This window comes from Myxocyprinus asiaticus, chromosome 35 (genome assembly GCF_019703515.2).
Source record: "Myxocyprinus asiaticus isolate MX2 ecotype Aquarium Trade chromosome 35, UBuf_Myxa_2, whole genome shotgun sequence".
NCBI lineage: Eukaryota > Metazoa > Chordata > Actinopteri > Cypriniformes > Catostomidae > Myxocyprinus > Myxocyprinus asiaticus.
Genome location: NC_059378.1, coordinates 2,650,874 through 2,674,061, shown reverse-complemented (window position 1 = coordinate 2,674,061; position 23,188 = coordinate 2,650,874). Strand labels below are relative to the sequence as shown.

At 38.4% G+C, this 23,188-nt stretch overlaps 1 protein-coding gene across 1 annotated transcript; it reads left to right on the top strand.

Moving 5' to 3' along the window:
- Positions 1-1,880: 1,880 nt before the first annotated feature.
- zgc:162816 (uncharacterized protein LOC571260 homolog) lies at positions 1,881-15,646 on the top strand. The gene is made up of 8 exons (XM_051672233.1): positions 1,881-2,047; positions 2,272-2,430; positions 6,529-6,809; positions 8,138-8,318; positions 10,132-10,253; positions 10,373-10,562; positions 11,289-11,394; positions 13,930-15,646. Exons 2-8 carry the CDS (start codon positions 2,282-2,284, stop codon positions 14,017-14,019), a joined length of 1,119 nt encoding a protein of 372 aa, XP_051528193.1. The 5' UTR covers positions 1,881-2,047; positions 2,272-2,281; the 3' UTR covers positions 14,020-15,646.
- The last annotated feature ends 7,542 nt before the right edge of the window (positions 15,647-23,188 follow it).

Genomic DNA, 23,188 nt, shown 5'->3' with positions numbered 1-23,188 from the left:
ATATATCACCCAGACATCTGTATGTAAATGTGCTCTTTTTAAGATGTTTATCTGATGTTAATTGGGATGCGATGTGTTCCAGATCAAACGCTCTTAAACAGACATCTCGTAGATGTATGTGTGCTATCTGGCTCCTCTTTAACGAGAACGTTGATCTGTTTCTCACCCACCCCTATCATATGACTTCTGAAGACAAGGATTAAACCACTGGAGTCGTATGGATTACTTTTATGCTGCCTTTATGTGCTTTTTGGAGCTTCAAAGTTCTGGTCACCATTCACTTGCATTGTATGGACCTACAGAGCTGAGATATTCTTCTAAAAATCTCCATTTCTGTTTTGCTGAAAACAAGAAGAAAGAAAGCCATACACATCTGGGATGGCATGAGGGTGAGAAAATGATGAGAGAATTTTCATTTTTGAGTGAACTATCCCTTTAATGATGATTTTACACTGAAAATTAAATAAAAGGTTGTTTCTTTTGACCATACATTTAAATAAAGGTATAGAAAAAATGATGAGATAACTCATTGTTTTATTATTGTTATTTTAAAAACATTGTTTTGCAATGTTTATCAGTCCACGGACCACGTGTAGTTCCTTCAACGGCTGAAAACTCTGGTTATAATGTAAATGATTACATTAACCCAAACCCTGCTGCCTAATTTTAATATACTGTATGTATATTTCTAATTTCTATGGCCACTAAAAAACAACGACCTCTTCCTCTGGGGTGCATTTACAGGACATCTGTATACACACACACACACACACACACAAAGAAAATATGCATGTTTAAATCTATTAATTACTTAGATTAGTACCTGAGACATAAATCATTATCCACCCCTGCAGTCTCTATTAATTGATTACCGTGCTTCAATTTAAAAAGGTTACTCAGTGGTCCTTAAAGGACAAAAATGTCCACGTTTTTTTTTATTTTTTTTTATTTATTTTTTTTATTATTATTATCACAGTCACAGGATATGTAAATGATTATCTACAACATTGATTTTGATGCATTATTCGTTTTTTGTGCAGTGTCAGATTAAAAAAAAACAAAAACAACAACAACTCACACTCTTTTTTTGACCTTAGAGGATAAAAATATCCGCGTCAAAAACTGCCATAATAAAATTATATATTAATATTATTTTCCACTTTCAATTAGTTTTTTTTTGTTGTTTTTTTTAGCCAGCATCAGTCCTGAACATAACATAACTTCATTTTCAGGATGTTAACCCTTTAAATACCAGTTTGTTTATATAATGCTACTGCTGTTGTTTTCACACACACACATTTCTCAATACACACATACAAAACACACTCTGACATTCATACCAACACACCCACACAATTTTAGCTCCATCATTTATTCAGTTGGCCTACAGTGCTCTATAATACAGCAAACAGAAAACAGGAAAAAAGTATGTATTTGCTCCATAGGCTAAACATTAGGAAAATGGCACCATCTGGTGGAAAATATTAAAAATGTAAATGCTGAAGCCAGGGCTCCGGAATGAAAGTATAATATCATAGAATTCATGATTATATGCTTTAATGGCACTGGGATCAAATATTGCAGTTTTAATGGGTTTCAATGGGGACATTTTTGTCCTGAAGGTCCTGAGTGTAACCATTTTGTGTACACAGTGTATTATAGATGTATTATAGGAACTGAGGTTGAAATATCAAAATTCCCCCAAAAATACACACCTTTGGCAAAATGTATGCCGTTGGCATTAACAAAAGTAGACAAAAATGTCCCGAAGGTCGCACAAGGGTTAAATAAAATGCCTTACTCTGGGATTGCAAACGACTGTGATTGGTCCACCGCTGCCAGCGCTGAGAAATGTAACATAAACCACGTGAAAACGCGCTCGTAAACGTTTGCTTTAGCAGTAGTCTCGATGAGAACGGCTTGGACGCTAAAACGTTTAAGATATCGTATAATAAAAAACATACTAAAAACTCAATAATATAGTAGCCTATTTCTTGGTATCCCTCTGGTGTTTGTAACTTCAAACTGCAGCCGGTGGTGATTCACGGTAAGTGACTTCTCATCACATGTACTCATGTACACTGCTAACATGCCTTTTTCTAATTTCCTACCGCTTTAAAACGTGATTTAAGTGTTTTTAAAGTTTTGTGATTTCAAAAAGACTTTTTGGCATTTGTTGCATTTATTGCATCTGCACAGTCTTGCAGTTACAGTTGCATGTCGACATTTTTCCCACATCGCCTGAATTTTTAATTGTGTTTTATTGCTTAGTTTCTGCACAATGGCCTCTGCAGAGTTCATCAAAGACCTTTGTACTCCAGCGCTGATAGTTGACCTGGATATAGTGAAAAGAAATGCTCAAGTCATGCTGGAACGCTTCCAGAAACTGGGGGTCCAGCTCAGACCTCACATGAAAACACACAAAACATTGTAAGCATTCTCATCTTTATGGATTATTGGTTTTGTTTTGTACTATTATCAAACCAAGACAGTTTTACTAAACGGATTGAACCCTTTACCTAGTAAAAATACTATTATAATATGCTCTTGCACGCCTTGACCTCTTTGAAACTTTGGCTTGCAGCACTTCAATTTTCTTATGTTGGTCCAACTTAATTTATTTTAGTAATCATTAGTATATGCAAAGTGAGCAAGTGTAAGGACAGTGAAACTGTCAATTTAATAGCAACTTCTTTTAGAGCTAAATGGCACTTGAAGTATCACTTGAAAGTAAAAGTCAATTCTCAATATAAGAACAAGTGCAATTCTTCACCACAATGGTAACCCTCAAAAACGTTTTAAATATCAATAAAACAGAACATTAATTGCCTTTTTTATTATTATTGTAATATGTACCTTGAGGTTCACTTCTAATATTAGTAACGTTATTTTTGCACAAAAAAACAGTCGTATATTTGTAAAACTTGATCATTTTTCACCTTCTGTCAGAAACACTCGGTTTTGGTGCTGCTTCTCCTTTAAGACTTGACGGTAAATGCCCACTGTTCTGATTGGCTCTCTGCTCTTGACTGGCATGCTCTCTCTCTCTCTTTACCATCTCACTGCTCACCGCTACTAAAGGTAAAGTAGGTGTTGTGTGTTGTGGAGGTGGTCAGATGCAAATGTCTCGTGTGACGTAACACTATTTTTTTTCTGAAATAGTTTTGCGTTCCCTCCAATAGTTTGCATTCCATCGAAATACGTTTTGCGTGCCCTTGCAAAAGTTCTGCGTTCCATCGCAATAAATTTACCATGGTTTTACTATAGTCACCATATTTTAACCTTGATTTTCATAGGAGTACTATAGTAATAATGCAGGAAAACGAAAACTATGGTCAAAAAAATAAATAATTTTGTGGTTATTATAGTTTTACTACAATATATGTTGTAAAACCATAGTAACCTCAAGAATTACCATGGTTAATCTATAGTAAAACCATGGTTACTATATTGGTATAGTACACTGCATTAAAACCATGGTTTCCGCCAAAAAAAAAAACATGGTTACTTAACGTACTTTTCATAGTTACTACAATATTACTATAGTAAAACAGTGGTTTCCACCAAAAACTATGGTTACTATGGTCTACAATATTACAATACTAAAACCAGTTAAACTATAGTATTTGTATAGTAAAACCATAATAACCACAAAATTATGATTTTTATTACCATAGTTTTCATTTTCCTGTATTACCACTATGGTTTCAATACAAATATCATGGTTAAAATATGTTTAATGTAGTAAAACCATGGTAAATTTATCGTGAGTGTACACAAAACTTTTTGCGAGGGCACGCAAAGCTATTTCAGAAAAAAACAATTCCCACCCTGTCCTCTAAGGGGCTCCATACAATGTGGAGGAAGTAGAGAACGAGTCGTTTTGGCACCTTGGTTTCAACAAATTGTGTTTTTGCAGTGAAGAAGTTTTGAGTTGTGAAATTTACAGTATGTATTTATAGTACAATGACTTCTTATATGTCAAAAGATCAAGGTAAACTTGATTCTTTATGTCATGACCCCTTTAAACATTAACAAATCTTCTATTTTTATTTTGCTCAAAAATGCTTAAAATAGCACTTAATTTCAACATTTGTTGTCCCTACTGAGTCCCATGCGAAGCATGCTGATAAATGGAAATCCCCTGCCAAGTTTAGTCAAAGCTACAGTACTTTAACACCACAAAAAGTATTCATGTAGTCCCAACTCAAATGGATTAAAGGTGCTGTAAACGATTGTTTCATGGAGAGGTATGCGAAAAAATTTACTGCTCGCTGAAATACATTAATGACATAAGTGTGGTGAGATATCTCACCATGGCATAAAGATGGCATTAAGGTCTCTATGACAGCTCTAGACTCTGTAAACAGCAAACAAAAATGTGTCCGCAGTCTCTGACGCTTTCTGCCTGTCAATCATTCTGCACGTTCTCATAGTATTGTAGTTGCAGTGAATTACTGAGGCTTAATGCCATTTTTATGCCATGTTGCTCATAGCAGTTGTCAGTTGAGGGCGCTGTTTTGCTGCTGTCTATTGTGTCGTCTCAGTAAAGCTCATTTGGTATCTTTGGAGTGCAGGGTTTCGGAAAAAAGGGGGCGAGGCTAATCCAATGGCTTAGCTTGGGGAAAATGTAGAAGTGATAAAATCGCTTACTGCACCTTTAAGTAAACTTCCATTTTACAAATTTAAATGGTTAGAATGCGATGAAAATGAAAATATTCTAGAATTGTGTTGCTTTAGTTTATTTTAATTAAGTAAATTGAACAAGCAGCAAAAATTTTTTTTTTTTTTTTTTTTTGAGTGTACAGTGGCCCCTAAAAGTATTTGGACACTTTAAAATGTATGAATGTCATTGCATTAAAAAGGCAATTGTGTTTTAAATGTAAAAAACTCTTTCATATTGACTTCATACATCCACCAAAAATCACTGCGACAACAGTTAGTTAATAGTAATTTAAAAAAAAGTTAGTTTTGAGTCTAGCATCATTTGTTTTCAGATGATTTGGTTTGATATTTTGTTGTCTATGCATTTAAGTTTTAATTGTTTTTTGAGCCAGCTGTTAAATGTAAAAGACTCATGAAAATATTGAGAATTTGTTTATGTGTGGCATAATGTGTTTTTGTCTAGATAAACTAGAGCCTGAGGAGCATTTCATTTGTGCTGGCTGTTACCTCTGTCTGCACTGTTACCAGTGTACATTAGTGCATCAATTATCTGAAATCAATCACTTTATATTAGGTGTCTTTATCTACTAACCCCTTAAACTGTGGTGCATTTTTGGGCTGCCGCCCTCTATTTTTCACATTCATTTTTTCACATCATTCACACATTCATTGGACAAATTGCAAAACCTTGATCTAATTTTTCAGAGAACAAATAAAAAAAAAGACTCATTTCATATCAAAAGACAATTATTCATAAATAATATTGTATGCACTGAAGTGCACAGAATGAGGGCTACAGGGGCACAAGCCCCTGCCCCTTTCGTTCACAAATGTAAAGGTGCCCTTTTGGTCAAGGGGAGATGTAAGCGGAGGTCCCTTTAAGAGCGTGCGCTACAGCACAGTACCCCGCTGATAGGCAGAAGCCTATCACATTCTGTCATAAAATGCAGATCTGTAATGTAGGTGGCGCTCTAATGCATTTTAGCCCTCACAGAAATTCAGTCTGTTTTTCAGTACAAGCACCACGCTTGTTGTTTCATGGAATATCTCGTCCTCTGAGTGGACTAGAAGCTCAATATGTCATTAGAAAGCTCCCCTTTGCAATGTTATATAACATTTTATCATCAATAGTCGAAAACATAATTTTCTGATGATTTGTTTTGCATGCTTTTCCTTCTGGATGGCATATTTTGTTCTGGACATCTAAGATATAACATTAGATTATTCAGCCAAGCAAGCTCACAGACAAGTAAAAAAATGGCTAATTTTTTAGAGAACTTCGTAAGGTAAAAGCAGATACAAATGTTTTAGCTATTTAAATATTTCTATCCCATTACCTCTGGGGGGGTGCTAATTTTCAATGCAAATTTTTGAGGCCTTCTTTTTTTATTTTACATAATATAAATGCTGAAGTGATGGTTATCACTGAAAAGTTCAGATTCCAAGCTTTCCAATGATACCTCATATGCCTGACTTGTGTATACGGATATAGAGTTCATTAAGCATTTGATACAATGTACTTATTATGTACATATGTGTTGTTGCATTGTACTTACATTTAAAGTACCTTACATCTGCAGTAAACCTACCACAACCCTTACCCTAAACCCTAACCTAACCCTACCTCTACTCCTAAACTTACCTGTAGCTCAACCTCAGTAGCAGCCAATTATGAATCTTGTGATAATTTTGTAGAACAATATGTTATTACACAATAAGTACATTGTACTGTATGTATTTTAATGTTAGCACATAGTACTGTAGTTAAAGACATCTAACCTAATAAAGTGGGACCAAGTCTATGTTTGCATCAGTACAGTAAAACTTTCAAAGTCTCCTCATGCACATGTCTGTTGTCCTAAGGGAATGTGCAGACATCATGACAGGAGGCTCTCGCCGTTGCATTGTGGTGTCTACTCTGGCTGAGGCTTCATTCTATGCAGATAATGGCTATGATGATATATTATACGCATACCCACTGCCATTTGATAAAGTGGAGCGCTGCGCTGAGCTATCCGAGAGACTTTCACTATTCCATGTAGTGGTGGACAACCAGCATGCTTTACGGGAACTGAAGAAGAGACCTCTGATGCAGGGAAAAGTCTGGAAGGTGTGGATGAAACTGGATTGTGACAATGGAAGAGGTAATGCTTAAAGAGGAATTCACCAAATATATATCCAAAATAGTTTTATGGACCATTGCATCAGAAATAACTGCATGAAATTGTGAGAAATGTTGTCTCAAATTAAGATGATCAAAACAGGCCCATCAAAAACCCTGCAGTTTTTCTTTTTAAATAAACAAACAAATAAATAAATATTCATTTAAAGGGATAGTTCACCCAAAAATGAAAATTCAGTCATTGTTTACACACCCCTGTGTTGAAATAACCCTATATGACTTTCTTTCTTTTTCCTAACACAAAGGGAGACATTTTGAAAAAAAAATTGTGCTCAGTGATGTCATACAATGGCAGTTTATGGTGACCACCTCTTCAAGCTTCAAAAGAACACAAAAGTATAATTCAGAAGTCTAATCAATTATTCCATGAGACTCATGATTGTTATGAAAGCATACGATAAGATTTGGTGAGAAACAATCTGAAATCTAATGTATTATTTAGTGAAAATGTTCACTGACCGTTGATCTCATGTGCGTGTTCATGATAGGGCACGAGAGTAACAGTTCATGCAGCCCCTTCGCGACATTGGGGCGTTCAAGCAAAAACTTGTTTATCTAAAAACAGGTCCTCCACAGCGATAGTGACAACAGAACACAACACAGCTGCACACAAAACAGAGAACAGAACTTACTAAACATGTCTGAAGAGTTTGTAGTTGAAAAAGTTATGCATTTCTATGCCCAGCCTTATTTTTTTGGACCGTTGCCAGTTCACAGTAGATGGATTTACCCGCTCGTTGCTGAAAATAGAAAACAAGCGATGAATAGATGGTTGGGCCAAAAACTCGGATTACCATAGAAAATTTACCTTTTATCGCGTGTCGTTTGCCATCACTTTAGGACACGGTGTGACTATGGCTGCCTGTAGCCTCCTCTATGTTTCTGTTTGATTTCTGAGTACTATGTTCAATAAAATAAGGCTGGGCATAGAAATGCATCAATTCTTCGACTACAAACTCTTCAGACATGTTTAGTAAGTTCTGTTCTGTTTGTGTGGAGCTTTGTTGTTTCTTATGTCACTATTGCTGTGGAGGACCTGTTTTTAGATAAACAAAACAAGTTTTTCACAATTTCTCCCTTTGTGTTAAGAAAAAGAAAGTCATATAGGATTATAACAACACAGGGGTGAGTAAACAATGACTGAATTTTCATTTTTGGGTGAACTAATCCTTTAAAGTGGCAGTGGGTCTTCAAAACTAAACCTGAGGATCTTTCCAAGCAGCAAGCTGAAATGATGTACTGCAGTAATGGAATTGATACAATGTTTTGGTCTTGTTTTGTTTCAAAAAGCGGGTGTTCCTCATTTTGATCCGGCTGCCCTGCAACTTGCCCAGGAGATCTCGGAGACGGCAGGGGTGGAGCTTACAGGAATTTACGCCCACTGTGGGAACACCTATGCCTGTCAGGGGGAGGAGCAAATCAAAGCCATTGCTCAGGAAACCACCACGCTCGTACTGCAATTTATGGAGAAGTATGCTGCTGACTTCAGTGCTCAATTGCCATGATTTTTTCTGTTGTGGATTAGTCACGTTTTTGACCCATAATAAAAATTAAATAAATCAAAGGATGATAACATTTTTCATATTGTGTCATAGAAGATGTGTAACTTCTTTCATGGGACTAAAGTAGGGACTAAAAACGGTTCAAGGAACGAAAACGACAACCAAAAGCGAACATCGTTTTTTGCAGAACGTAACAGAAAACAGGAACAAAGTCCCTTTCAATTGTTCCGGAGTGAAAACTTTATTTTTAAATGCTGGCAACCGGTTAATAACCGGTTAATTTCGTTCCGATAATTTTTTTCATGAAACCAAAGACCAAATGGTTTATCACAATAATTTATTTTGAAATAATTACACCACTTCCCAAAAAATGAGGCTTCTCTCTTTTTAGTAGAATATAAGCATGTGATTTTGATTCTGTAGGAAACTGCTGCATCACACATTGTTTGCCTTAATGCACGTTGTGGATGTAGCATCTACTTCTGTGACATGCTAAAGACCTTTTTGGCAAATATATATAATTGCTACATTGGCAAAAAAAAAAAAAAAAGAGTAAGTATGTGAACCCTTTGGAATTACCTGCATTTATGTATAAATTTGTCTTAAAATCTGGTTTGATCTTCATCTAATTTACAATAATGAACAAACACAATGTGTTTTAACTAATGACACACAAATTATTGCATTGTTCTTGTACACATTGAATACATCATTCAAACAATCACAGTGTAGGCTGGAAAAAAGGAAGTGAAACCCTAGGAGTTGGCAAACCTGGCATCCAGTTAATGAAATGAGATTGGAGGTATGGGTTTGAACTACTTTGATTTATAAAAAGCACTCAAACATTTTGAGTTTGCAATTCACAAGAAACATCTGCTGACGTGGACCATGCCTCGCAAAAAAGAGATCTCAGTAGACTTACGACCAAGAATTGTTTCTTTGCATAAAGATGGAAAGGGTTACAAAGTTATCTGGAAGAGCTTAGAAATTCATCTGTCCTGGGTTAATAAATAATTCAACTTTTTTTAAATTGATTTGAAGTGTCAGTTTTTGCAGTTAATGTCATTATGCTTGCAATCAAACCTGATCATGGTGTTACAAAGAGAAGACACAGAATAAGCATTTTTCTACCAATAATTTATTTCAAACATAAAAATTTTATTAATCAAATGCATAATAATGTCAAGAAAATGAACATCAAGAAACAAAAATGAACTGCAAAATTCTAAAAATTAAATTAAAGTATAAAACAGAAGAAGCGGAGTAAACATTTAGCAATTTCAAACTTTCTATAGTAAAATTTTATTTTGAAAAGATTTATTTTGTGTGTGTGTGTATGTCAGATTGCTGTCACCAGCTGGAAAACAACAGATGACTTGTAATGCCAACAATGACCAAAAGATGGCTGCAGAGCTCCATTTATTGATGCCCTGGTTCTGTGTGTGTGTGTGTGTGTGTGTGTGTGTGTGTGTGTGTGTGTGTGTGTGTGTGTGTGTGTGTGTGTGTGTGTTTGTGTTCTGCATTGTGAGGGTGTTATTATATGAGGAAAATTTATTTTGGTCAAAAATGACCGAATACCATAGGAAGGTTATGGCATTTTCAGCTCAATTCGATCAAGCTCCTATTGAAAGCAGTTCTTCTCTGGGGTGCCAAAAGAACCTGGAAGTGCCGGAGCTGAGTGTTTGTTTGCACACAGTAACTTAATCTATACCTGCAGAGTTAGCGACAATTTAAGCACCCATTATGCATTTATGGCAACACCCTTTCTACTGTCCACTTCAGGCTGAAGGCTGCTGGAATACACGGTCCCAAATCCAGCATTGGCTCCACCCCGTCCTGTAGCCACCCAGTCCCAGACATGGCCATGTTAAGTGAGGTGCACCCTGGGAACTATGTATTTTACGGTCAGTGTTGCAGTGGCATTTTCTCAGGCATAATTATCAGTTTTTCCTTCATCACATTTTTATGAGAAATATTGATAACAAAATGAGTTGTACAGATCTTTTTACCTTGACACTTTTAGATGTGCAGCAGTCTCTCATTGGATCCTGTAGACTTGAGGACATTGCAGTAAGGGTACTGACGAGGGTCATAGGTCACTACCCACATAGGAACCAGTTACTAGTAGACTGTGGGTGGACAGCACTGAGTCATGATGGTGGCGGGCGTTTACCAACAGGATATGCCATTATTGAAGGGCACCCAGAGATGAAGTAAGAGCTATCATGATGCTTGTTATAGAGATCATAATATAGATTAATCAAAAATAATCAGTGGATTGTAACTATTTATTAAGCCACTGTCTACATAGTGCTTTAAATGATTTGGTTTTAAAATTCAAATGTTTTGGGGGCCTGGGTAGCTCAGCAAGTAAAGACGCTGACTACCACCCCTGGTGATGCGTGTTCGAATCCAGGGCATGCTGAGTGACTCCAGCCAGGTCTCCTAAGCAACCAAATTGGCCCGGTTTCTAGGGAGGGTAGAGTCACATGGGGTAACCTCCTTGTGGTCGCTATAATGTGGTTCTCGCTCTCGGTGGGGTGCGTGGTGAGTTGTGCGTGGATGCCGCGGAGAATAGCGTGAAGCCTCCACATGCGCTACGTCTCCACGGTAACACGCGCAACAAGCCACATGATAAGATGCGCGGATTGACGGTCTCAAACACGGAGGCAACTGAGATTCGTCCTCCACCATCCGGATTGAGGCGAGTCACTACGCCACCATGAGGACTTAGAGCGCATTGGGAATTGGGCATTCCAAATTGGGGAGAAAAATATATAAATATTTGAACGCTGTGCCACGTTAATTACGAAGAGCTAATGAAGCATAATATTTTGTGTGTATTTGGATGCATTCTATGACTGAAGAATTAAGGGGTTTTATGAGTCAGATGATTCTAAGATTTATAAATACCGTGAAGCATGTCTTCTGTTTTGCAGACTGCTGTCTATGACTCAGGAACACGGCAGGGTGGAGCCCATCGCTGGAAAACTGGACTTCAGTCAGTTCCCCCTGGGGTCACTCCTCACACTCATGCCTTACCATGTGAGTTACCAACCCTCTCACTGCAACAAACCACACAGACAAACATAGCATTTAACTGTGTGAAAGGGCATTCTCCATTTGAACAAGTAATTTTGGTGGTCTGTAAATTTTATGCACACATTGGGGATTCAAGTCAACTCTTGTTGGCCTTGGCTTAGTGATTGTATTGTGTATGTGTGCTTGTTTTAGCAGTGATGTACAGTAGGTGGTTTTAGGTAATCTTACATGAAACATGCAATAACAAATGAAATTAAAGGGATATTCTGGTTTCAATACAAGTTAAGCTCAATCGACAGCATTTGTGGCATAATATTGATTAACACCAAAAAAATAATTTTGACTTGCCCCTCCTTTTCTTTAAAAAAAGCAAAAATCTGTGTTACAGTGAGACACTTACAATGGAAGTCAATGGGTGGGTCAATCTGTAAACGTTAAAATACTCATTGTTGCAATATATAGCCACAAGACGTAAACAATATGTGTGTTGGGGGCCTGGGTAGCTCAGTGGTAAAAGACGCTGGCTACCATCCCTGGAGTTCACTAGTTTGAATCCCAGGGTGTGCTGAGTGACTCCAGCCAGGTCTCCTAAGCAACCAAATTGGCCCGGTTGCTAGGGTGGGTAGAGTCACATGGGGTAACCTCCTCGTGGTCGCTATAATGTGGTTTGTTTTCGATGTGGCATGTGGTGAGTTGTGCGTGGATGCCGTGGTGGATGGCGTGAAGCCTCCACACGCGCTATGTCTCCGTGGCAACGCGCTCAACAAGCCATGTGATAAGATGCACGGATTGACGGTCTCAGACGGAGGCAACTGGGATTCGTCCTCCGCCACCCGGATTGAGGCGAACCACTACGCAACCACGAGGACTTAAAAGCGTTCTGGGAATTGGGCATTCCAAACTGGGTGAAAAAGAGGAAAAAATCACTTACTCACAAAAATGTTAGTGTGATAAAATCACTTACTAACTAGGGCTGCAACTAATGATTATTTTGATAATCAACTAATGTAACGATTATTAGAACGATTATTCGACTATTCTACGATTACTGCAACGATTAATCATCAGCTCTTAACCGATTATTCAGCTTGTGCCCCGACTTAAAAGGTTGTATTAAACATGCTTACTAACAATAAAGAGGACAAAACCATCTTTTAAAAATTCCTCTAAATGACATTCACTGAATTACAAGTAAAATTAAACTTAGATTTTTAAGTTTAATTCAGTAAAAAATTCACTGCAAAACAAATAATGTTGTTTGTCCATTGTTTTAAGGATTTTTCGATATTTGAAAATATTTAAATATTAAATATTGTATTCCACATTCTCAGATAACAATTTGTTCTTCTGCAGTATAGCTCCTAAAGTAAATGTATGTTGTTTTAAAGGAGTTTTAGATATTATTTTGTAAAAAAGGCCAAAAAAGACTAATCAAAAATGTATTTTGTTGCAGTGTGTGATGTGAGATAAAGACTACACTCTCTCACCTTTTTGTTCATCTTTATCTCACAAAAAACAAACTCTCTCTTCCTAATCTTCACGAGAATATACACACCGTGACACATACAGTATATTATGTTTGAATACATCACGAGCCATCACGTTATAATCTAGCTGCAGCAAAAGCTCGCCATAGTGTGCATCAGCCGGATGCAGTTTCAATCTCTCCCTCTTAGATTGGGTCACTTCAAGTGACTCATAGAAAGCGGCACTGACCGCACAGAGAAATGCCAGTTTCAGAGTTTATTTACATGACCCGCTTCCTTATTATTTGAACTTTAATAAAGGACGGATTAAAGATATAGCGCCAGGGTGTTTCATTTTTAGACGCTCTGACATGCAAGTTTTGCTCCGCTTTATTTTAGGATGACACTGCTTCTGTATTTTCTTATTTTGTATTTTTACATTATAATTCTCTCATACTTTGCGATCTACATCATTTTTTAGGCTGTTTGGAACGTTTGGAGCGCGTCTGGACTGTGAGATATGTTTTCTTCCTCTTCTCAGTCAGACACAAGCTGTAGTGCTGCTCTCGCCCGTCTCATGTTACGTTAAATAAGATCAAACGACAATTCGACTATTCGTCGACTAATCGTTTCAGCCATATTGCTAAAGTTCTATCCAATATTACAAATTCCACACCAATTTTTCTAGTCTGCTGCAAAAATGACAATTTAAACAACTTTACAGCTCAAATATTACACAAGTTTTAACAGAAGAATTAATGTAAGTGCTTTTATAAAATTTTAAGCTTCACATTTCTGCCTTTAAACCCTCCAAACATTGGCCCCATTGACTTCCATTGTAACTGCCTCACTCGATTTAGATTTTTTTGAAGAAAGGATGGACAAGTCTAAATTAATTTTTGTGGTATCAACATTATGCCACAAATACTGTCGATTGAGCGTAACTTGAACTGAACCCAGAATATTCCTTTAATTTCATTTTCATATAAGAGCAAGTTGAAGGAGAGAAAACCTTAATTGGAATATTAAGCCTATACGTAAAACTGCAAATAATGCTCTTTCTATTTTACAGGCATGTGCCACAGCTATGATGCATCCAGTTTATTTTGTCCACTCTAAAGGGAAGATTATAAGTGCATGGAAGCCCACTCGAGGCTGGTAACAATCCCTAACAGAAGGAATCTGTTTCAACAGGGGACTGTGGTTAGAAAAATGTTAAAGGCTGCTGTATGCGTACATTTACTATAGTAATATAAACTTGCAGAGGTGGGTAGAGTTGCCAAAAACTATTCTCAAGTAAAATTACTAATACTTTAAAATTATTACTCAAGTAAGAAAGTATCCAATTAAAAGAATACTCAAGTAGTTATTTTCCGATCTGATTATTATTATTAACACCTTGCGTGCGTGGATCCTATGTCACCCTTTATACCCTGATAGTTCAAAGATGAAAATTGTGTAATCATTTATTCACCCTTAAGGTCTAAACTTATATGATTTGAACACAATGAACACAGTTAAGGAGATGTTTGACAGAATGTTATCCTCAGTCACCTTTCACTTCCACTGCATATTTTTTCTCATTTTTGAAAGTGAATGGTGACTGAGGATGTCAGTCCTTAACGTTCTGCCTAACACCTTGTTTTGTGAATAAGTTAACACTGAAAAGTTATATTGCACCTTATCTCAGTTTAGAGGCACGTTTAGGCTTATTTTATTCCAGAGCTTGTTCTCTGTTGTCCTTAAAAAAAACGCACCTCACGCATGCTTTATAAAGTGTATTGCTGTATTCCCGCGCTGCATTAATCAGCAGAGAAAAGACATTTACACATAACGCTTACGTTTACATGGATTTATGTATTGCAGCACTGATATGAGAAAATGTATACTTAAAAACTTACAGAATTACCATTACCATAACAAAGAAGCCCTCTTTATCATTATCACCACAACTTACCGCAGCGTGTTTTCTTAAGTTGGATCTGTAATTTTGTAATCGCTTGTTTTGCCGTTGAACAAAGGCATCGCGTAACGTTAATAGTTTTTTTCACTGTGTGTTGTGAAAAATGTATTTGTTTTCTGAGCGCTTGCAGTGTCGTTCAAAATTCCCTTTCAAACATCTCTCAATAAATTACGCATTTATTAACACTTTAATAAATGAATTAAAACCAGTAATGTAGCGACAGTAACGTCGCCCATTGTAACAAAGAGTGCTTTTTTCATTAGGAATTTACTTGAGTAAGAGTAAAACCTACTCACCTTTAAACCTACTCTTAAAAGTACATTTTCTCCAAAAATATAATAACGTAGTAAATGTAGCGCATTGCTTCCAACCTCTGTAAACTGTGAAAATTGCTGTCAAAGTCAGGTGTCTCTCAAAAACTGCCTTATGATCTTGTTAACTGATGACAGCATTATGGGCTAAAGGTGAGGCAGTTCTGTCCTTAAATAGCAATCAGTGATGTTGAAAATTGAATTGTCCAGCAAAATAGCTTTGCATAACCTGAAAAACTCACATTGAACACAATCTATTCACAGATAATAATTCATCATTTTTTTTTTTCCTGCTGTGAAAGCCCCTGAAAATGGGAAGCTTTGTAGCTGTCTAAATTTGTATGTGTTGGGCAAATTATGTGTTCAAAAATGAATTTGGAAAGATCTAAAGAACCGAATCTTGGCAATAACATTCACCTCAATTTGTTATAGAATCATGTGCCACAATGGAAATGTCTAAAAAACAGATTCTCTGATTATTTCTATCTTTGATTTTTCACATTAAAGAACATAAAATAAAGCAGTAGTGCGTAGACTTTTTTTTTAGTAGTTTATAGTGAAAGAAGCCTTCTGTTAGACAGACAGACAAATAATAAAAAAGCATACATGGTAACATACATCATGCATCGTATATGGTGGGACAAAAGCATCCCAGGTGTATACCTCATGAAGTTGAGTGAATGCCTAGAGTTTGCACAAAAATGGTGGCTATTTTGAAGAAGCTAAAGTGTAAGATATTTTTGATTTAACGTTTTTGGTCACTAAAAAAATTTCCATAGAGTACAAGTGGGGTAAAGGCACTTTTTTATTTTATTTTCTCCCAAAACACTAAGAAGCAACAAAAACTACCACAGCACTTTATTTAACATCTGTTTGTCACTATACACTGCAGAATATTCCTGATCCATGAGATCATTGCATTTAAAGTCTAAAGTGATCTAATATTTAATAATTTTTTAAATGTTGCAAATTTATGTTGCTAATAAGAATCCCTGAAATTACAAATTACTTTCAGTTTTGTTCAAGGTGATTAAATCAAAAGTTTTTTCAATAACTGTCCGATAAGTGACATTGTTATTGATTATTACGTGGGGCGAAAAGATTTGTTCTGAAAAATGTTCAAGTGGGCTCACACTGACTCATACAATCACAGTAGAGATTAATTTGTTCATAAAATACTTAACCCTTGTTCTGTGTTCATTTTGTGCTAACACATTTTGTGTTCCCGGACAAAAATGACCGGCACACTAAGATTGTTTATAAATCTCTCTGTCACAGTCTGTCTCCATCATTCTTCTTCAAGGACTTTTATTTTCATCATGATGGCGCTGTGGTTGGCCGCCTCGGTGTGGAGCGCTTCTATTGTTTTGTTATTTATGTTTGTTTGTCCTGTGTTAGTAATCTTTTTTCAGTCGGTTTTACCAGAGACGAACTGCTGAACATTCGACAGCATACACCAGTCAATATTTTCCCGAATTTTGAATATTCTGACGTTTTTTGTTTGACATTTTAGTCGGAGGCGCGGCTGTATTGTTTAAACGCGCTAGGAGACACAGGCAAGGGAGACGAGCAGGCGCGCTGGTCAGGCTCCGTCGGTGGGGCTTTCGAACAACGCTGCCGAGCATTCATCTTGCGAATCTCCGCTCTCTTCCTAACAAAACGGACGAACTTCATCTCCTCACCCGCACAAACAAGGACTTTTCAAACTCTGCTGCCTTGTGCTTCACAGAAACCTGGCTGAGTGAAGCCATTCCGGACAGCGCGTTACATCTGCCGGGCTTTCAGCTGTTCAGAGCGGATCGCATCGTGGAGTTAACGGGGAAAACGAGAGGCGGTGGAACATGCTTTCACATCAATGAAAGTTGGTGTACAGATGTAACAACGTTAAAGAGGATGTGCTGTCCTAATTTGGAAGCGCTCTTTATTAACTGTAAGCCTTTCTACTCGCCGCGGGAGTTTTCCCCGTTTATTCTGGTGAGTGTGTATATCGCGCCAAATGCGTGTTTGAACACAGCGCTGCAACAGCTGACTGATCAAATCACAGACATGGAACAACAATACCCAGACTCAGTTATTATTATTCTTGGGGATTTTAACAAAGCAAATCTCACACGTGAACTGCCCATATACAAACAGCACATTACATGCCCAACCAGAGACAGAAATATACTGGATCATTGTTACACAACAATAAAGGATGCATATCGCTCTGTTCCTAGAGCAGCTTTGGGACTATCTGATCACTGTCTGGTTCATCTTCTTCCAACCTACAGACAGAAATTAAAATCTGCTGAGCCTGTATTAAGGACTGTAAAGAGATGGACCAACGAAGCAGAGCTGGAACTACAAGCCTGCTTTGACTGCACTGATTGGAGTGTTTTTGAGGCTGCAGACACCGATCTGGAGGAGCTCACAGATACTGTTACATCATATATCGGTTTTTGTGAGGATATGTGCATTCCTACTAGGACTTATTTAACATTTAACAACGACAAACCGTGGTTTACTGTGGAACTCAGGCAGCTTCGTCAAGCCAAAGAGGATGCTTACAGAGTTGGGGATAAAGTCTTGTACAGTCAGGCCAGGAACACACTGAATAAGGGAATCAGAGTGGCTAAAAAAAAAAAGATACTTTGAGAAGCTGAAAAACAAGTTTTCAGCTAACGACCCTGCATCAGTGTGGAGTGGCATGAAACAACTTATGAATTACAGGACTCCTGCCCCCAACCCTGTGGTGGACCAACAACTGGCTGATGACCTGAATGTGTTCTACTGTAGATTTGAAAGGCCCAATCTCACACCCCACACCCACTCTGACCTTCACTTCACATAAACACCAACACCTCCTGCAACCCCCCTCCTCCCCCCTCCTGCTACTCAACCTGCATTAAGATCTGTGAAGATGATGTGAGCCGTGTCTTTCGACAGCAAAGGATAAGGAAAGCACAGGGCCCAGATGGCATTTCACCAGCGTGTCTTAGATCCTGTGCTAACCAGCTGGCCCCCATCTTCACACTGATCTTCAATAGATCACTGGAGCAGTGTGAAGTCCCATGCTGCTTCAAATGTTCCACTATCATCCCCATCCCAAAGAAACCAAAAATCACAGGACTTAATGACTACAGACCTGTCGCCCTGACGTCTGTGGTCATGAAATAATTTGAGAGACTGGTGTTGGCCCACCTGAAGAACATCACTGGACCCTTACTAGATCCCCTTCAATTTGCTTATCGAGCAAACAGGTCTGTGGATGATGCAGTCAGCATGGGATTGCATCATATCCTGCAACATCTGGACAGACCAGGGACATATGCAAGGATCCTTTTTGTGGACTTCAGTTCGGCTTTCAACACCATCATCCCAGCTATTCTCCGGACTAAATTACACCAACTCTCTGTTCCCATGTCTATCTGTCAGTGGATTACCAGCTTTCTGACGGACAGGCAGCAGCTTGTGAGACAGGGGAAACTCACTTCCAGCACCTGTACAATCAGCACTGGTGCCCCCCAGGGATGTGTGCTCTCCCCACTACTCTTCTCCCTCTACACCAACGACTGCATCGCCAAGGACCCCTCTGTCAAGCTCCTGAAGTTTGCAGATGACACCACTGTCATCGGCCTCATCCGAGATAACGATGAGTCTGCATACAGAAGGGAGGTTAAACAGCTGGCTGTCTGGTGCAGTCAAAACAACCTTGAGCTGAACATGCTCAAAACGGTGGAGATGATTGTGGACTTTAGGAGGAACACCCCAACACTGACCCCCCTCACCATTCTAAACACCACTGTGGCAGCAGTGGAGTCATTCAGGTTCCTGGGCACTACCATCTCACAGAACCTGAAGTGGGAGACCCACATTGACTCCATTGTGAAAAAGGCCCAGCAGAGGTTGTACTTCCTTCGCCAGCTGAGGAAATTCAACTTGCCACAGGCGCTGCTGATACAGTTCTACTCAGCAGTCATCGAGACTGCTGAGAGGATTATTGGTTGCCCCCTGCCCTCCCTTCAAGAACTAGACACTTCCAGAGTGAGGAAAAAGGCTGGAAAAATCACTCTGGACTCCACTCACCCTGCCCACTACTGTTTTGAACTGTTGCCTTCTGGCCGACACTTCAGAGCTCTGAGCACCAGAACTGTCAGGCACAGAAACAGTTTTTTCCCTCAGGCTATCCATCTCATGAACAGTTAAATTGCCCCATTGAGCAATAATTAATGTGCAATACACAGTATAGTCTTTCTTATATTTATCCAACACATCCAACCTCTTCTGCCATTTCATTCCTCTGAAAAAAATAAAATTAAAAAAAAACATTTGCACTGTACATAACAGATTTGTATTTACACTGTACATAACATATTGTATTAGATTTGCATTACCCATGTGTATGTATGTATGTATGTGTGTGTCTGTACGTATGTGTATAATTATTTTTTATTTTTTAATATTACCTATGTCTTGCTGCTGTTTTTGTATTGTATTGTTTTTGTATGGTTGTACACTGGAAGCTCCTGTCACCAAGACAAATTCTTTGTATGTGTAAGCATACTTGGCAATAAAGCTCATTCTGATTCTGATTCTGATTTTGAAGTTTTCCCCCCGGACTCCATTTCCCAGGATTCACTGCCCTAATCACGTCTATCAGTTCTTCATCATCTGCACCTGACTTCTATTCCCTCATTAGTTTCTCAGTGTATACATACCCTCTAGTTTTGTTAAGTGTTTCGTTATGAGGTGTTATGTTATGCTTAGTTTGATTGTTAAACATTTAGTGTTTGTTCCTGCATTTGTTCCACTCCAGCGTTTACTATTGTTGAGCCTTTCTTCTGTTTCCACTCCTGCAATTGTCCTACTCCAACGTTTAAATTTAAAAGATTAAAAGGAATCTACTCCTACGTCTCCTTTCTTCCTTTCCAAGACACCAGAAGGACTGACCAACAACAAAGAATATGGACCTAACAAAAATACAGATAATCTTACCTGCTCTTCCAGATGTCATCTTCTACTCCAGTGATCCCTCTAATCCTCCTCTTCCACTCGTCTAGACCCTCACGAGCATCGAGCCCAACCAAATGGATCTACCGCCTGCAGTAGCAATCCTCCTTGAACAAGGAGACCGTCCAATTGGGGATCATGTACGTGAGTTTCTCCATCTCGCTAATTTGGTGCACTATGATGACCACACTCTGGTGAGTTTCTTCAGGGCTGGCCTGAGTAGTGCATTGAAGGAGTTGATGCCTCCGTCGGGATCTCACTGGACGATCTCCAAATACGTAGAGGTGGCTCTGCAGTTTTGCTGCTCATCATTCACTGTGGGTTTGGAGGATGAGGACTTTGAATCTCCTCCCACAGTGAACATCCTCCAACCTTCCACGGCCCCCGTCTCCAAGGTAACTCCATTTAATTTCCCAAAATTTTTTTTGGGGGGAGCTCATCCTCTTCAGTTTCCAGTGGTCGATGCCTTACCGCAGTCAGTGGTAATGACCACGGTTAATGAGCCAGTGCCTGCCGCGGTTAACGAGCCAGTGACTGTAGCCTCGACCATCCCGTAACCACGCTCCCTTCTGGCCGAAAGAGAAGGAAAAGGACTCTTCCCCAGTCTTTGCCCATGTCCATGACCACGGAGGTCATTCCCCAGTCTCTGCCCATGCTCGCGACCACGGAGGTCATTCCCCAGTCTCGGCCTATTCTGCCTTCCACGGCTCCGCCCTCAGACTCTTCTGTGGTTCTGCCCACTTCCCCAGAGTCTCCTGCGGTTCCACCTCCCGGACCCAGTCCCTGCCCTGTGGCCGCCTCCTGGACCCAGCCCCTGCCCTGTGGCTGCCTCTCAGGCCTCCGGATCCATTCCTAACCCTGAAGCCACCCCCTAGGCCTCCTGATCATCTTTGGATCCTTCATCTTCTGCGTCACCCTGCCCTCATCCGTTCTTGGGCGCCAGGAGTCGCCCTTTAAAGGGGGGGGGGGGTGTAGTAATTTCACACTCTGTCTCCATCATGCTGCTTCAAGGACTCTTATTTTGAAGTCCCCCCCCTCCGACTCCATTTTCCAGAATTCACTGCCCTAATCACGTCTATCAGTTCTTCATCTGCACCTGACTTCTATTACCTCATTAGTTTCTCAGTGAATAAATACCCTCTTTTGTTAAGTCTTTCTCAGTCCTTGAAGTGTTTTATGTTGTGCTTAGTTTTTAAAGATTTAGTGTTTGTTCCAGCATTTGTTCCACTCCAGCATTTACTATTGAGCCTCCTGTTTCCACTCCTGTGATTGTCCTACTCCATTTATGATTAAAAGGAATCTACTCCTGTGATTTTGATCTCTTTATCTATTATTATTTTTTATTTTTTTAGTACAGTAGTTATGAGAGGTTTTGTTTTTTGAACACATTAAAATCTATATATTTTATTGATAGGATTCATTGAACTGTATAAAAAAATGCATATAATAAATTAATAACCACATGTTTGATCTGAACAAAATAGGCGTAATTTTAAAGCTTATAATCTGGACTTTACAATGCATATATCTGATTTTACAATTCTTAAATAATGATTTTTATTTTGCTGACAAATCAGAACTGTTTTGTTCTCATCATCTGCAGATTTTATCACAATTATATTCAGAGTTGGTAAAAACAAAGATGAGCTAGCCATGTGTTATATCGCTGGAAAGGTCACAATTTGTAGAATGCGATGAGCAAATCTGTTTCACTCAGAGGTCAACTGCTGTGAGTTTTGTGTATGAAATTCACACAGAGACACACAAATATAATAAACTGGAGTGTCTTTTTATGTTTTCCCTTATTTCTTTCTGAAACATACATATAACATAGACAATTACATATCGTAACTTACAGCCGACTATCCTGATTCAAATGAGCTCAAACACAACGTATGAGTAGATCTTGAAATATTCCCCAAAGAGTGTACATGGAAACACGATGCACAAAAGGGCGCCAAACAGACATTGTGTGTGTGTGTCTGTGCGTATATGTGTGTTTGAGAGAGAGAGAGTGTGTGTGGGAGGGTTTGGATGGTTTACGAGGACATTTTTTTAGGTTAAAAAATGGTAATTACAAGAGTATTATGCTATAAATGTGGTTTATGAGGACATTTCTAGTGTCCCCATAATTCAAATAGCTTAAAAACATGCTAAATTATGTTTTATTGAAAATGTAAAAATGCAGATCGTTTTTTTGTGAGGGTTAGGTTTAGGGGTAGGGTTAGGGTTTGGGGATAGAACATATAGTTTGTACAGTATAAAAATCATTATGTCTATGGAGAGTCCTCATAATGATAGCTGCACCAACACGTGTGTGTGTGTGTGTGTCATAGACCTCCACATCATCTTAAAGGATTGCGATGCTCCTGAAAACGTAATATTTCTGTATTTATAGTCTAATCCATTCATTTCCAATCGGCGGTCATTTATGACCGGGAACACAAGTATAACAAAGTAAAATAAAATCCAAAAAATTTAAAGAAAATGGTCAATTTATTTATTTATTTTCCAGATACCAGACCAAAGTCAAGGAATTTTATTCCAATTGGATTAATAATAATAATAATAAAAATAAACAATCTTGATTTTTTATTTATTTTTTTTTTTCAAAATGAACAGAACACAACATAAGGGTTTAGGTGTGCCTTTAGCTCCTTTACTTCAATTTGTGTAACTTCATAGTTATGGCGATTTTACTATTATCTTAAAATGTGCAAAATAGTAATAATAATACATCTGTACGTGTCTCCGAACATTTGACTAGCAGTGTAGACAGACAGACTATTTGCTGTAGTGACAGAATCAGCTTCACTCATTACATTGCACATCAAAATTAAAAATAAATTTGTTTCCAAAGGCACGTTATTTGTGTATTTGAAGGGAACTCGTGGTTCTGTGCACTTGTTTGCTTTTCTAAAATTGATGACGCGTGTCTCTCTTAAACCAAGCACGGGTCACCTATTCACCTGACCAATGGAGTCGCACTAAACAAGCCCCCGTTACGGCTGGCCAATAGCTGCGCAGTGCGCTAAGCAACGCTCATGTCACCACTCACCGCACTG

Coding starts and splice junctions, on each gene's coding strand:
- zgc:162816 (XM_051672233.1), top strand. CDS start 2,282: ATGGCCTCTGCAGAGTTCATCAAAGACCTTTGTACTCCAGCGCTGATA. Junction 6,810..8,137: donor GGATTGTGACAATGGAAGAG/GTAATGCTTAAA, acceptor TGTTTCAAAAAG/CGGGTGTTCCTCATTTTGAT. Junction 11,395..13,929: donor TCACACTCATGCCTTACCAT/GTGAGTTACCAA, acceptor TCTATTTTACAG/GCATGTGCCACAGCTATGAT.